The sequence below is a fragment of the Dreissena polymorpha genome, chromosome 1 (assembly GCF_020536995.1).
Source record: "Dreissena polymorpha isolate Duluth1 chromosome 1, UMN_Dpol_1.0, whole genome shotgun sequence".
NCBI lineage: Eukaryota > Metazoa > Mollusca > Bivalvia > Myida > Dreissenidae > Dreissena > Dreissena polymorpha.
Window position 1 is genome coordinate 105,337,266 of NC_068355.1, and position 13,180 is coordinate 105,350,445.

Sequence of the window (13,180 nt, forward strand, 5' to 3'; positions counted from 1 at the left end):
TCCTGCGGTCAATACAATTAATCAATCATTTATGTGGCAACATTGGATAAACCTAAAAATCAATCACAAACTTCTCACATTCTTGAAACAATGAATAATGTTAACTTTTGAAACCACATTCCACGTTTTATCCTGTCATTTTAGCATTTCAGCTCCATAACGTGAAGGTGTACGTTGGCATGACTCGGAAAGACACCAATCGTCTAATCGGTTTCCATCCGGGGGAAATTGACTCAACCGCCACGTTTGCTTTGCGACCTAATGTGTATGTAAGATGGATACGAATAACCAAACGATTTCCAACTCACTATCTGAGTTTGTGTGAGGTCCAGGTTGAAGGTAAATTATTTTGAATTAAAAATATAGTGCTTTTACACATCCTCAATTTTAAAAACGTATTCTCAATCTTAAGCCATAGGGGCATGCTTGGTAAAGTTAGTTTGACTTTTTTGGACATTTTACCCACACCAATTGAAATATGTACTATATTAACCCTTAAAGGTGTTTTGGTAGAGAAGTTTCTCAGGAAAAGGCTCAACTTTTTTTAGATGTATCTTAAAAACATATAGCATTCTCCCCAGTAGTGAAAGGAGAGAAAAGGCTTAGTTGGGAACGTGTATTGTGCAATGTTCTACTATAAATACCAGTTTTACACTTTGAAACGTTACATATATCAATGTAGACAGTTTATTCAAACATGTCAATCTCATTTTTACTAAAACAAGTTAATTGTCTATACCAAATTTAGTTATTAAAACTAAACATTCTTCACAAATACCCCGTATCGATCCCCAGCTTGAATATGCGATGGGTGGGGATCAAGGTCAGGTTCAATTTTAGTAACTATAGAACAATTGTATCTTTTTAAAATCTGTAGAATAAATTTAGCTATTGCATGGAAGGTCTAGGACTTTAATGTTATTCCATGATAGTTACTGTTTAAATCTAACCGTACATGTATTATGACGTATTGAATACGTTGACATGTTCAATGCAAATGAAAGCGATTTAAACCAACCTATTGGATGTTGGACACTATTAAAAAAGAAAATTTGATCCAATGATATGTTTCAAATTAAGTCAAAATTAACTTGTATTCGTGTGCTACGTGTTAAACTGCCTGTACTCGACACTTGCAATATTTGCCATTTAGAATAAACAATTATTTTGATCTAAATGTATTTCAAAAACGAATAGCAAGCCTTTTATGTTGTATTAAGTCGTAGTTAAACTAGTGGTCAATGATCTTCGTATCGTATCTATCCATTAGACTTATTCAGTGCCTCATGACACAATCACGCTTTTTTCCATTGGATTGCCAATGGACTTAATAACCACAAATGGAAAATACGTTCCGATCGGTTAAGTGTAAAAATGCGGTAAAAATGCCCGGATGTAGAAGAATGTTTGCAGACGAAATAGATTAAAAAATTAGCATTGAATTTTCTAATTCTTACATTTTGTTCTTTGATTTTTTTCGATGATTTTCTTCTTAGAATTTTTCTTGCACCATGTTAGTGTATTTTTCTAGGACCATTTTTAGTGAAAAAACGCTCTTAGAAAAAGAAACAAATATCGTTCGTAAAACAATTTTTTTTATTGGCAAAATCGTTTTAAGTTTACTATACAGAGGGGGTAATCACGTGATAGTCAAGATGGCGATGTCTATGCCGAGGCAGGTCTTTCGCCGTTTTATACCCTTTATTACTTATAAATTTTCTAAATGCCGCTCACTTTCAACTTACTTTCAAGCAATATCAGCAAGAAAGTTACTAGCGTTCATTTTCGTTTAAATATCCGCTCTATATCTCGAATTTACTCGCTGCGAAATTTGTTAGCGGGCTGACCTTATTACAGCGAATTTTCACTAACAAAATTTGCGGGGAGTAAAGTCGAGATACAAAGTGTATTTTATTACGAATTAAACGCGAATCACCTTTTAACTTATATGCCTAGACATTGAGCGTCATTTAAAAATGCAACAAAAGCAATTAAGGATATAAAACGGCGAGAAATAACCGTATAGGCATGGACGTTACCATCTTGACGATCACGCGATCACACCCTCTCGTATATATATTATGTTTCGCCCGAATGATGAAAGTTTGCGTCGCGCAGTAGTAGCGCATATGCTGACAGATCAAGACATTACGAGTTCGAATACCGGCAACGTACGTTTTTTATTTCAACGTTTATTTTTACTACAAAAATTAGTTAAGTCTTTAAAAAAAACATTGAAGATTTGTAAGCTATGAAATTCTAATGAAATTTAAAAAAAAATGACAAAATCTAATAACAATTCCCTTGAAACGTGGATTGGGACGAGATTTTGATTAAATTATCGCAGTTCCACTTGTTCCATATATGCCATCATTCCAATAAATATGTTCCTACAATTTTGTTCTTATTTGTTGCATACTCAGTTGTTTTTTTACAAAGTGAATATCGTCGAATTTGATTTTGAGATAACATACTTTTTCAATGTATTATTAGTGGGGTACGTTACTTTAAATAGTTTAAAGAGATAAATATTGTTCTTGTTTTTTACTGTCGACCGCTGTAATATCATTAAACTGTGTGACGGCAAATATTAACCTTGCGATTTTGGGCGGCAAGAGAATGGGGTCAAATAACAGTGTTTTTTTATATAAATCTGCAAATTATTGTGCATATTATTTGAAAATATTTTAATAATTTGAATAAGAATTAAAAACTACAGAATGGATGCTCAAACATTTAGCGTGCATGTAATAATTTACGTAAATATAACAACAAAAACAACAACAACAACAACGAATTGAACAGTGTACCTTTCTGATTAAATAGAAATGAAGCGATCGTAACAGTTTAATGAATGGTAACAAAACAAGAAAAACAAAGATATAACTATGATCTTATGTTCCAAACGAATTTGTCATTAAGTCTCGTAAATTATTATGATGTAATGCTAAAGTTAATTAAAACAAGAGCATAAATAAACGTCTAGCCAGACAGAAATAACATCCGGACAATAACTTGCTCGCAAAATACCAATCCCTCTTGATACATATTTCTGATTTTCCTATTGATATAGGATGGTTTGCAATATTTCTACACTGCTTGTTTCATTTATGTGTTGTTATTCTAAAAAAAAAATTCTGTTTGATAGCCGTTCAGATTTACATACAGTCAACTGTTCCTTTAACATTTACTTCAGCAGAAACTTCTCGGTATCTTGCAAATTGACTTTCAATGCCGTCGGCGCTCTCATTACGTTCTGTTGTTTATTGGATGTTTATCTTGTATTACGACGGCCTTTACTTGCAACGATATAAAGTGGGGGGTTTTCAGGATACCAGTCATATGTTACATTCAAGCAGTTTGTTCTGAGAGGTGAAGCAACAAACAACGTTAGGACTGTCCGTTCTATCGCTCAGTGTGCATTTGTCTGTTCGAGGGACGTCCACTGCCTAGCGACGCAGTACAATGAAACGTCACAATCGTGTCAGGCATTCAACACGCTGGCTGTCGAGCGTGTCTCTGATGTAACGGCCACCATTCTTGTCAATGCGTACTTTGCTGATCAAGTTCGTAACGCAAAATAAGCTTAAGAGACCAGAGACCCTGACTTTATGATAATAATGTGTTTTGTAGGAAATGTTTAGACATAATTATACAAGTAAATATATTGCAAAAATATAGACTGATCCTGCTGCCTTTAATATTTATTGGTATCGAGATAATTGTCCTAAATTTCAGACAGGACATTATCAGTTGTCGAGCTCGAGCACGTTAACATCAGTTTAATTAAATTGTTTTGTGATAAATTACTCGCATGCCGTATTTTATTTGTGTATTTGGTTTTGTTTATGCACGTGTGGCATAAGTACAAGTCAATACGAACATTGACGAGTGACGTCACGCGCACCTGCTAAATGACCCGTATTTTCACTGGAGGGCAAAAAGCGACATCGACCTCCATTGTTGACACTAGCGTAAACAGACCGTGGTATTTCTGAATATAGCCAAAATGGTGAACACATGTTCCGCGGTAGGGTGCACAAATAGGGCAAAGAAGGGAGGCAACATTAAATTTCATAGATTTCCGACAGAAACAAACAGAAGAAAGAGATAGATTCAAGCAATGAAGCGAATGAAACTAGACGATCCCTCCCAGCTGTGGGAACCGAAAGATCATAATCGGCTTTGCTGCGAATACTTTGTACGAGGTACGGTGTAACATTTTTATAAAATAAATTGTAGAGATATATAAATAATTTAATTTCCAAATTGTGTGTAAGCATCGAAATTGATTTTCTGTACTGCAGCATTAGTGCATGTCCATAGACATAGTATGGGTCATACCCCACACACCACCATAACATTTACAGCAAAATATTTTACATTTGAAAACGGTTGTGTTGAGATAGTCCATGACAAAGATTTGTTGTTCTATTAAAACTGTTTTTAAACATAATTTATTTATCATTATTTATAATTAAAACTGAAATAGACCAATACAGCAAAATTGATAGAGGAGATTTAATCCACATCAGGCAAAAAGAACTTGAAATGCAATCTGATCATGAACCTGATTGTTCGCTACTGTACTCAGTAAAAGCATATTATTTTATATATTTTAGGGGAGCCATCTGAAGACCCGGAACACCCTGGTTATGTGCCGTCATTGTTCTGTTTCACACCCATGGCTAAAACACGTATCGATACTTCAAGGTATCAGAGACGTGTACAGCGCAGACTAGCCCTAACACCGGTACCAGTAGATGAAAACCAAGACATTGCTGCGAATGCTTTGCTTCATTTAAACAGTCCGAAGTTTGTCGATAAAGGTATAAAGCTATAAAAATATATGATGTTTAGCGAATCATGAAAGTTTTCTGACTGAAGCCAGTAGATCTGTGCACGAGTAACTAAATGCAAAGCAATAAATACTACTTTAAAGATTGACTGAATTCATGTTCTATTGTACATAGTGGTTTATGTGAGATACAATATAATCTGGAAAAGTGGCTCCTTTGGAAGCACAAACTGCATCCAAGAAATATATTAGCAGACCGGTTTTGATATATTTACGGGCTAACTTTTCCTCTTATACAGTGACTGAATGGAGATAATGAAAGCTCACACAGCCTGTGTATTTGTATGTCCGCTAACGTCGTTTGTATTTGCATGTGACTATGTCCGCTAAACAGTTTGATGTAAACAAACTTTTGTCCTTATTTTCAGGAACTGACCCTGGTCCAGATCCAAAAGATGCCAGACTGAAAGAACTGGAGACCCAAGTCAATGATCTTGCATCCAATTACAGCTCTCTGCAGCAAGAATATCAAAGACTGTTGGAAGAAAATAGAACCTTAAAACAAGAACTAGGGGAGAAAAAATCACACATACAAATCTAAAAAATAATGAAATTAAGACACTGACTGGTTTGCCATCAGGTGCAGTTTTTATTTGGATTCTGACGTTACTCAGTTTTAGCTTTAAAAGAATCGGAAATTTGAACGCTGGTGATCAACTCCTGCTTGTGTTGATGAAGCTCAAACTGAACTTAACAAACGCTGATCTTGCTATAAGATTCAACATATGCCCAACTCAAGTCTCCAAGATTTTTTCAAGCTGTTTGCCGAAAATTGCAAAAAAGTTGAAAAATTTTATAAGATGGCCTAGCTACGGAACTATTCTAAAGAACATGCCAAAGTCATTCCGATTGAAATATAAGAAGTGTAGAGTTATTATAGACTGCAGTGAAATATTCATTTAAAGGCCATCCAATCTTGATACGCGAGCAAAGACCTATTAAAATTACAAAAACCATAATACGCTCAAGTTTTTGGTTGGAATTACTCCATATGGAGCAATAAGTTTCTTGTAAAAGTGTTGGGGTGGCCGCGTATCCGACAAGGAAATAACCGCCAAATGTGGATTTTACGAAAAACTGGAGTATGGAGTACTGGCAGATAGAGGATTCTTAATTGCTGAGGAGTTGGCTGTACGTGGGGCTTCTTTGGCAATTCCACCATTCACCAGGGGCAAGAAGCAGCTGGGACAGAGGGAGGTTGAAGTGGCTAGACGCTTATCCCGTGTAAGGATCCACATTGAACGGGCTATTGAGCGCATAAAGAACTTCAAATTCTTAAACACACTTTGCCGATATCGCTGATAAAGCATGCTGATGACATTCTTCAGATCTGTGGTGCTCTGACAAATATGCAGCCCAAATTAGTTAAATGAAATGAAAAGGTCATTATTCTGTTCTGTTTATTTACAGTTAAGATCTAAAATGATTATTTAAAGTACAGAACTGATAAACTTTACATAGTATGCAATGTAATAAGCTCAGTATGTGAAAAATATACATAATTGTCAGGATTGCTATTATAAGAAGTTACTGATTCCTTTGAAATTGAGTACAAACTACAATCTTAATGCATGGGATATCTTCTATATTACAGTTGGTGGTGACTGGTGATTGCATTTATTTCTACCTTAATTTGTCAAAATGAAATTGAATAAGCTGAAATATTAAGCTACTGCTTTATTGTTGATATGTGTTGATACTTATCATAAACATAATTAATACAGAACTGTTGACAATTTGTTTATTTACATATCATCATTATACAACCCTGTCGGTTCGATTCTATACATATTATACACGGTCTACTAAGATGTATACTATGCTCATCTTTCAAACTATATATTTCATTTACTTCAAATACTTTAAGTTGTCAACAAATTAAAAATTAAAATCTTGAAAAAAAACAAACACACAAGGTGCTTTACATAGATCTAAAATTATATGCCATGTAGACATTGGCATTGTATTTGTTATTTGAGGTTTAAAAAGAATGCTTCATTTTACTAAAAAGAGATTTGTAGATAAAATTTTGAGAATGTATGAACCTTGAGCATAGTATAATCTTAAATAATCATAGCATGGGGTAACACTCTTGAACTATCCTCATTCCTTATCATTGTCACCATGTTCCATTGTTTTTCATGATCACTGCTGGTACCAGTTCTGACATCGCAAATGCCGTACACCTGTCTACAAGGTGTCGCACAAAAGTGTCATCATAATGGATTGTCTGTATAAAAACACCTTTATTCGTATAAACGACAAAGTCACAAAATTGTTTCTGACACACATACATTTGGAACTGAATTTGCGTATAGTGTCGATGACCCTCCTTCAGAGTAAGACTTTCCTTTGTAAGGTAAAATGTAGGGTCTATGCCTGGAATGTCATGTACAAAGACATCGCGATGCTTGTAGGCGCACTTCACCTCGACAAGTCCTTCCCCATGACATTCACAAGTTCTCACACCATCGGGTGATGCAGCATACATGGGAAATGTGGTGTCTACCACCAGTCCACTGTCCCGCAAAACAAAATTGACATGTTCTTTCACCATAATGTCATTGTACTGTTTCTTCGCCTTTTTTTCATGAAGTAATCCAAACCTAACACTTGGTAACCCACTGATGTCAGTTTTAACACTATCCATGATCTTTTTTATCAAGGCATCAGACTTAGTTTCCTCTTTTCTTGTTTTCACGTCATGGGCAACAGATGCCGTTATACGTCCAAGACGCTGTCTCTTCCAGAGTCCACTTTCCGACTTGTTCCTGGCCATTTTCTCGAGGTTGCTTGCTTGTGTCGGAGTGACTGTAAAGTCTTGAAGGAAAGCTCTGCATTCTGCGGCCAATGCTTCCTCAGATAGCTGTCCACTGATGCTGTGCTTTCTGATAAGAAACTGAAGAAGAAGAAAATAATTGTTCTGGAAAAGTCCAGAACACAGTTAACAATTTTTATGAGCACTTATTCACAGTGTCGGAACCCAGACACAATCTTTTTTAATTTAATCGTCTTAAAACATATAACCCTGTTACAACTCATCGATCGCGTTGTCACACAGTACCTGTTATTTAGACAAAGATCAATAGGTCGTCTGAAAACTCCTCTTATTGTGACTAAGTTTGGACACAGTTTTTTATATAACAGAAAACATTATTATATATTCACGAGTCTTGTCACATGAAAAGGGACCTTATGGTGCTGTGACCAGTACTTGAAAGCGCAGTCTGATGGATATATATCTTAATCTTTAAAAAGTACCGACTGCCTGGCAATCGCTTTAAACTCTCATATAAATGTAAATATTATGCTTTTTGATGTACAAACTTGTGCTACCTACCGGGGGCATTTCTTCGTCTGATGCTGTGTCAGTGTCAGAGTCGTCTTTTGTGAGGACACATGCGTTCGGACAAATACGCTTTAGAGCACGCAGTGCAGCTTCGACATCAAAGTCGTCATCAGAGTCTGTGTCTGGTGCGGGTCTTGGTTTTCTCTTGTGGACTTTGCCGTGCTTTGGTTGGCTGAAGTTTATTTCACTCAAAGGTTCTGCAGCTACCTAAAGAACAGTTGCCATATGATATAAAATGTGTATGTGCGACTTAAACCAACAAAATAAATGAAATATATATTTTTTGCCAGATTATGGCTTTTGCAATATACTTGTAGATCTATGTGGTATATTATTGTGCACTGGGTGCAATTTCTCTTGTATCTTATACACGTATATCCTACTGGGTATCAAATACAAATCAATAATTACATTAGTTCCTGTAGTTACCTTCTCTCTGTAGTATTGGTTCCAGACACAGGCAGCACTGGTTTTGGAAGGGTTGGTCAGTTCTAGCTTCACCGCGGTCTCCACTTTGAACAACAGAGCTGCGACATGACTGCAAGCCTCTCCAGTGCTGAAAATACAACAATAATAACCCTAAATATTTGTTCATAAATATTTACATGAATAAAACATTCTTTTCACATATTTTTTTTTATCATCAAAATTTAATCATCGCAACCGTATAAAAGCGACATGGATTACTTAATATTGATAGTTTACTTAAATAACAGCCCAAGAGTGATTTGTGACTATATATGAAACCTGGCGTACATCCCAACAAATTTAAAATATGGCCTCAAATTCTCAATGAAAATATAGTGAGTCTAGAGACCAATCAGGTAAGTCGGACTGCCCTTTCTGTGGCACTATGACTCTGTCTCATGTTCATTATTTTGAAGGATGTACATTCCACTAATTTATAAACATATGCATAAAATGATAAGTTCATAACATACCCAGCTTTACAAGTACAGTGTGCAGAGATCACATAGCCTTTATCCCTGTCCAGGCAGATCCACACCTTGTGCCATTGTTTCTTGTCACTGATCTTCTGTGACGGAATTACGGTGGTCTTTAAAAAGCACACATGGGCATTCACCTCGTGAAACAAAACCTCATGAACATGTCCCGAAATGAAAAAGTTGTACCCGTCCAATGATTTATACGCCTTCAAAGATTCTGCTGTGTAAAGTCCAGGAGTGTATATCAAATAATTGTAAATGTCACCGTAATGCACAGCAGGCAACATTCCCATGTTATTCTTCCACAGTTTTTGATCAATGTCAAACGGATCATTCAGTTTCTCACCGTAAACAGTTAGCTTAAGGTCATGTCTTTTCTTATCCTCTGAACAAAGATGATCTAGATGCGAAATTGATATCTTTTTATCCGATTAAATCTTAGCTGATTTCATTGTTGTGTCGATAGTTTACAAACGGAAGCGAGATTTCTTGCCCTCCAGTCAATGCGCATGCGCGGAAATACCGAAATATAAACAAAAACAATCAACGTTCGTATAAGTAATAATTAAGTACGATGGTATATACATGCAGAAATTCTTTCCTCATAAAAGGAAAGTAACAAATAATTAATGAAAACATTTTTTTTAACGTTTGTTTCATCTATCAATGGTAAATCGCACTTAACTGAATGTATGCGATTATATGATTTTTATTTATTTCTATCAATTTTTATGCAAATAATGTACACAAAGTGAACAACATGTATTAAACATGATCGCATTACATTACAATTCATGGAAAACTACAGGTCACCAAGTTATTTTTCCATATTTCAATTTTACTGTTAAAACCGATTACACAACATATTATACACGTGAATAAGCTTTAAAATACCATCTTTAAACTGAAATAAAATTAACTTCATATCTCCAGGAACTACTACATAAAAAGAAAAACTCCCAATCTGACTGTATGCATATATGTTGATATGATATGATATGAGTTTACAAGGATTTTCACTTTTTTATTGTGCCTTTTGCATTGGCTGATTTTGCTTTTGTTGACTATATATAGCTGTTTTACACAAATGTGTATTTCTACAAAAAAAGGCCGCAAATCAACACCAAAACGCAAAAACATTATTAACTGACTCTGTTCCTTTCATATATAAGAATAATTGTTGAAAAACGATATCAATAACATAGTAAGTAATAGAATCGTGTAGTAAAACACATCTATAGGCATCCTAAAATCTTACGCAAATGCTGAAAACAAGCTAACGTACTAAATTGTATTTCGGTGCCTAACGGCATGAATAATCTTGTAAACTATTAAACTCAAACTTTGTTTGTATTTTCCTTTGAAAATTAATTGTATTAATTTTTTTTAAATTATACTGTCATTTTGAAAATCATGTTTTAATTACATTATTTGTTGTTTAAACATAATGTCTAATTGTCACGTTATTTACTTGAACATGACTCTATAATAAAAACCTTTACTCTTGTTGTTTTGTTGTTTTTATGAGCATATTTAAATTTTGTTTAAATATTGTAATATGTTTTTAAGGTTTTTATATAGCTATATAAATTTAACTTAAAGCTACTATTTTGCATTACGTTATTTTTATGACGTTTTTTAAATATTTTTTTCATCTTTGAGTTGCATCAAGTTCGCATTGTCTGATTACATAATTATATAATCAGGTAATTTCAATGAACTTTTGTTTTCAAAATGGGCATATATATTTTAAATATGTGACTATACGAAATCATTAAATCGTCATTTATAGATATTTTGTATATTGTTCATTTCAGTATTAGCTTTGGTTCATACATTTCATAATAATGTTTGCCGGAGTTATGATTAAAATGAAATGGGTCAAACAATTACACATGTACTTTTACGATTACTTAAACATAATAATTTCTTTTTATAATTCATATATTATCCCTCCGTTTACTGATCATACTTCATTAAATAAACTAAAATGCTTAAAGAAACTTGTCAACACTATGTGTAGCACTTCAAAAAGGAAAAAAAATCCAGTTGTTCATGCATTTAAGTGAAAAAAAACACAGTAACATGCAATTAAAAGCTTCTAATTTTTCACAACCTATTTTGATACTAAAATGCTCATTTGGCTGATGTTTCATAATTAATAAGACTCTGTATAACGTGTCTGATCTCAAACTCTGTATAACGTGTCTGATCTCAAACTCTGTGTAACGTGTCTGATCTCAAACTCTGTATAACGTGTCTGGTTTCAAACTCTGTATAACGTGTCTGATCTCAAACTCTGTATAACGTGTCTGATCTCAAACTCTGTATAACGTGTCTGATCTCAAACTCTGTATAACGTGTCTGATCTCAAACTCTGTATAACGTGTCTGATCTCAAACTCTGTATAACGTGTCTGATCTCAAATTCTCATTTTGTCAGGAGGCAATCGCCGCCATATTGGATTTTGATCATTTTCTTTCGAAGATAAAATGAATTATAGTAAAGTAAAATCTTCTTTTCGCGGTCGTAATGTGTTACAATTCGCATGCTGCGTAAAATTGAATCGAGGCATATGGTGATATTTTTACTAGTTTTACAGTTTGAGTGTGAATTTGTTTAAGACTATTTTGCGTACCAGTACATATACATTTATAAATTATATCACTACGCATGGTTACATTCGTTAGATTTTAAGCGATTTTGAAGAATGAGTTAAACTAATTGTTAGGCTAAGGTTAGTTAAATGTCACGTTGAAAAAAAAATCAAATGGAATAAATAGAATACTAGGATTAGCGTTTCAAGGCTCGCGCTCCCGGCGTTCTAAGCCTCGCAACATAAACTTCTCTGTATTCAACGCTTACCTAGTATTCTCTATATTTGACGCCCTTGTTGAGCAATCCTTATTTATTGCTCTGAAATACTAGGCTTCCTAGTCAATATAAATTGCCGCCATAGAGTCTTTTGATGATTTTTGCTTTGGCAGACTCTTGGCGTCAATAGTCCTCTCTATCTTTTTAATAGCGAGAGTTCCGACACGAATTTCGGTCGCATCACTCCTGAATTTAAATACACACATATGTGTGACTATTATGAAAGAACGTTGCCTAGATAGTATATATTGAGCAAAATATATCGAAATTTACCTGTTAATAAACTATATTTCGAGTTTGTTTCATCCAATATAAATCCTTGTATTGTATTAGTAAGAAGAAAAAGAAGCAAAAGAATAATTATAACTACTATAACTCAAAATATTAGAATCGACAGTAACGAAATACCCCAAAAGTAATAGGTACGAAATAGCTATGGTACGAAATAAGAACAACAACAACAATGCCAAAATGGTTGCCTTTGAGAAAATGATAATTCAATGTCTATGATTTCGAATGAAATACAGGTAATTTTTGTGATCTTAGTTCATATTTGTCAAACAACGGGTAGATTTTAGATATATACAATTGTAAATACTGTAATTCCCATAATAGTATTGCATTTATTTTTCGTTATGGTTTTTACAGACCGGAGTTTCAGCGTTCAGATTTATTCTGAACGCAAATTATTTCAGCTTCGTTACACGCTACGTCATGTACTCTACATTGCTGCTGTTAAAATGAACCGGAGCAGTTTATCAAAGAATAGCCGTTGGTAAACTCGGTTGCATTTGCAGATTTCTGCATTCAAACATAATTATGTTTAAACTTGCACAATTTTGTATTTGTCTATGGCAAATGCGCTTATTGTACAAGAAAATATTTTAATATATAAATACACAAAGAATGAAAACATTCCATTACACAACAAATAAATGAGTGTATAATACCCGTGTACAAAATGGGACGTTCCGAATTCCAGTGTGGTGCTATTTTTACCATCTTATACTTTACACAGCTTTATGCCAAACATGAATTAAATCGGAAAGCAAATATTGCAGATTATTTATGAATTGTGCGATATTTGTATGGCTTGTTGTTCATTCTTAAACCTCAAAAGTATATGCATGGGTTATAAACAATGCACATTAC

General features: G+C 34.2%; 1 protein-coding gene across 1 annotated transcript; it reads left to right on the forward strand.

The window, feature by feature from the left end:
• The first annotated feature begins 4,123 nt into the window (after positions 1–4,123).
• On the forward strand, positions 4,124–5,399 carry LOC127842937 (uncharacterized). The gene is made up of 3 exons (XM_052372774.1): positions 4,124–4,208; positions 4,623–4,829; positions 5,227–5,399. The coding sequence occupies exons 1-3, from the start codon at positions 4,124–4,126 to the stop codon at positions 5,397–5,399; spliced, it is 465 nt and encodes a 154-aa protein (XP_052228734.1).
• The last annotated feature ends 7,781 nt before the right edge of the window (positions 5,400–13,180 follow it).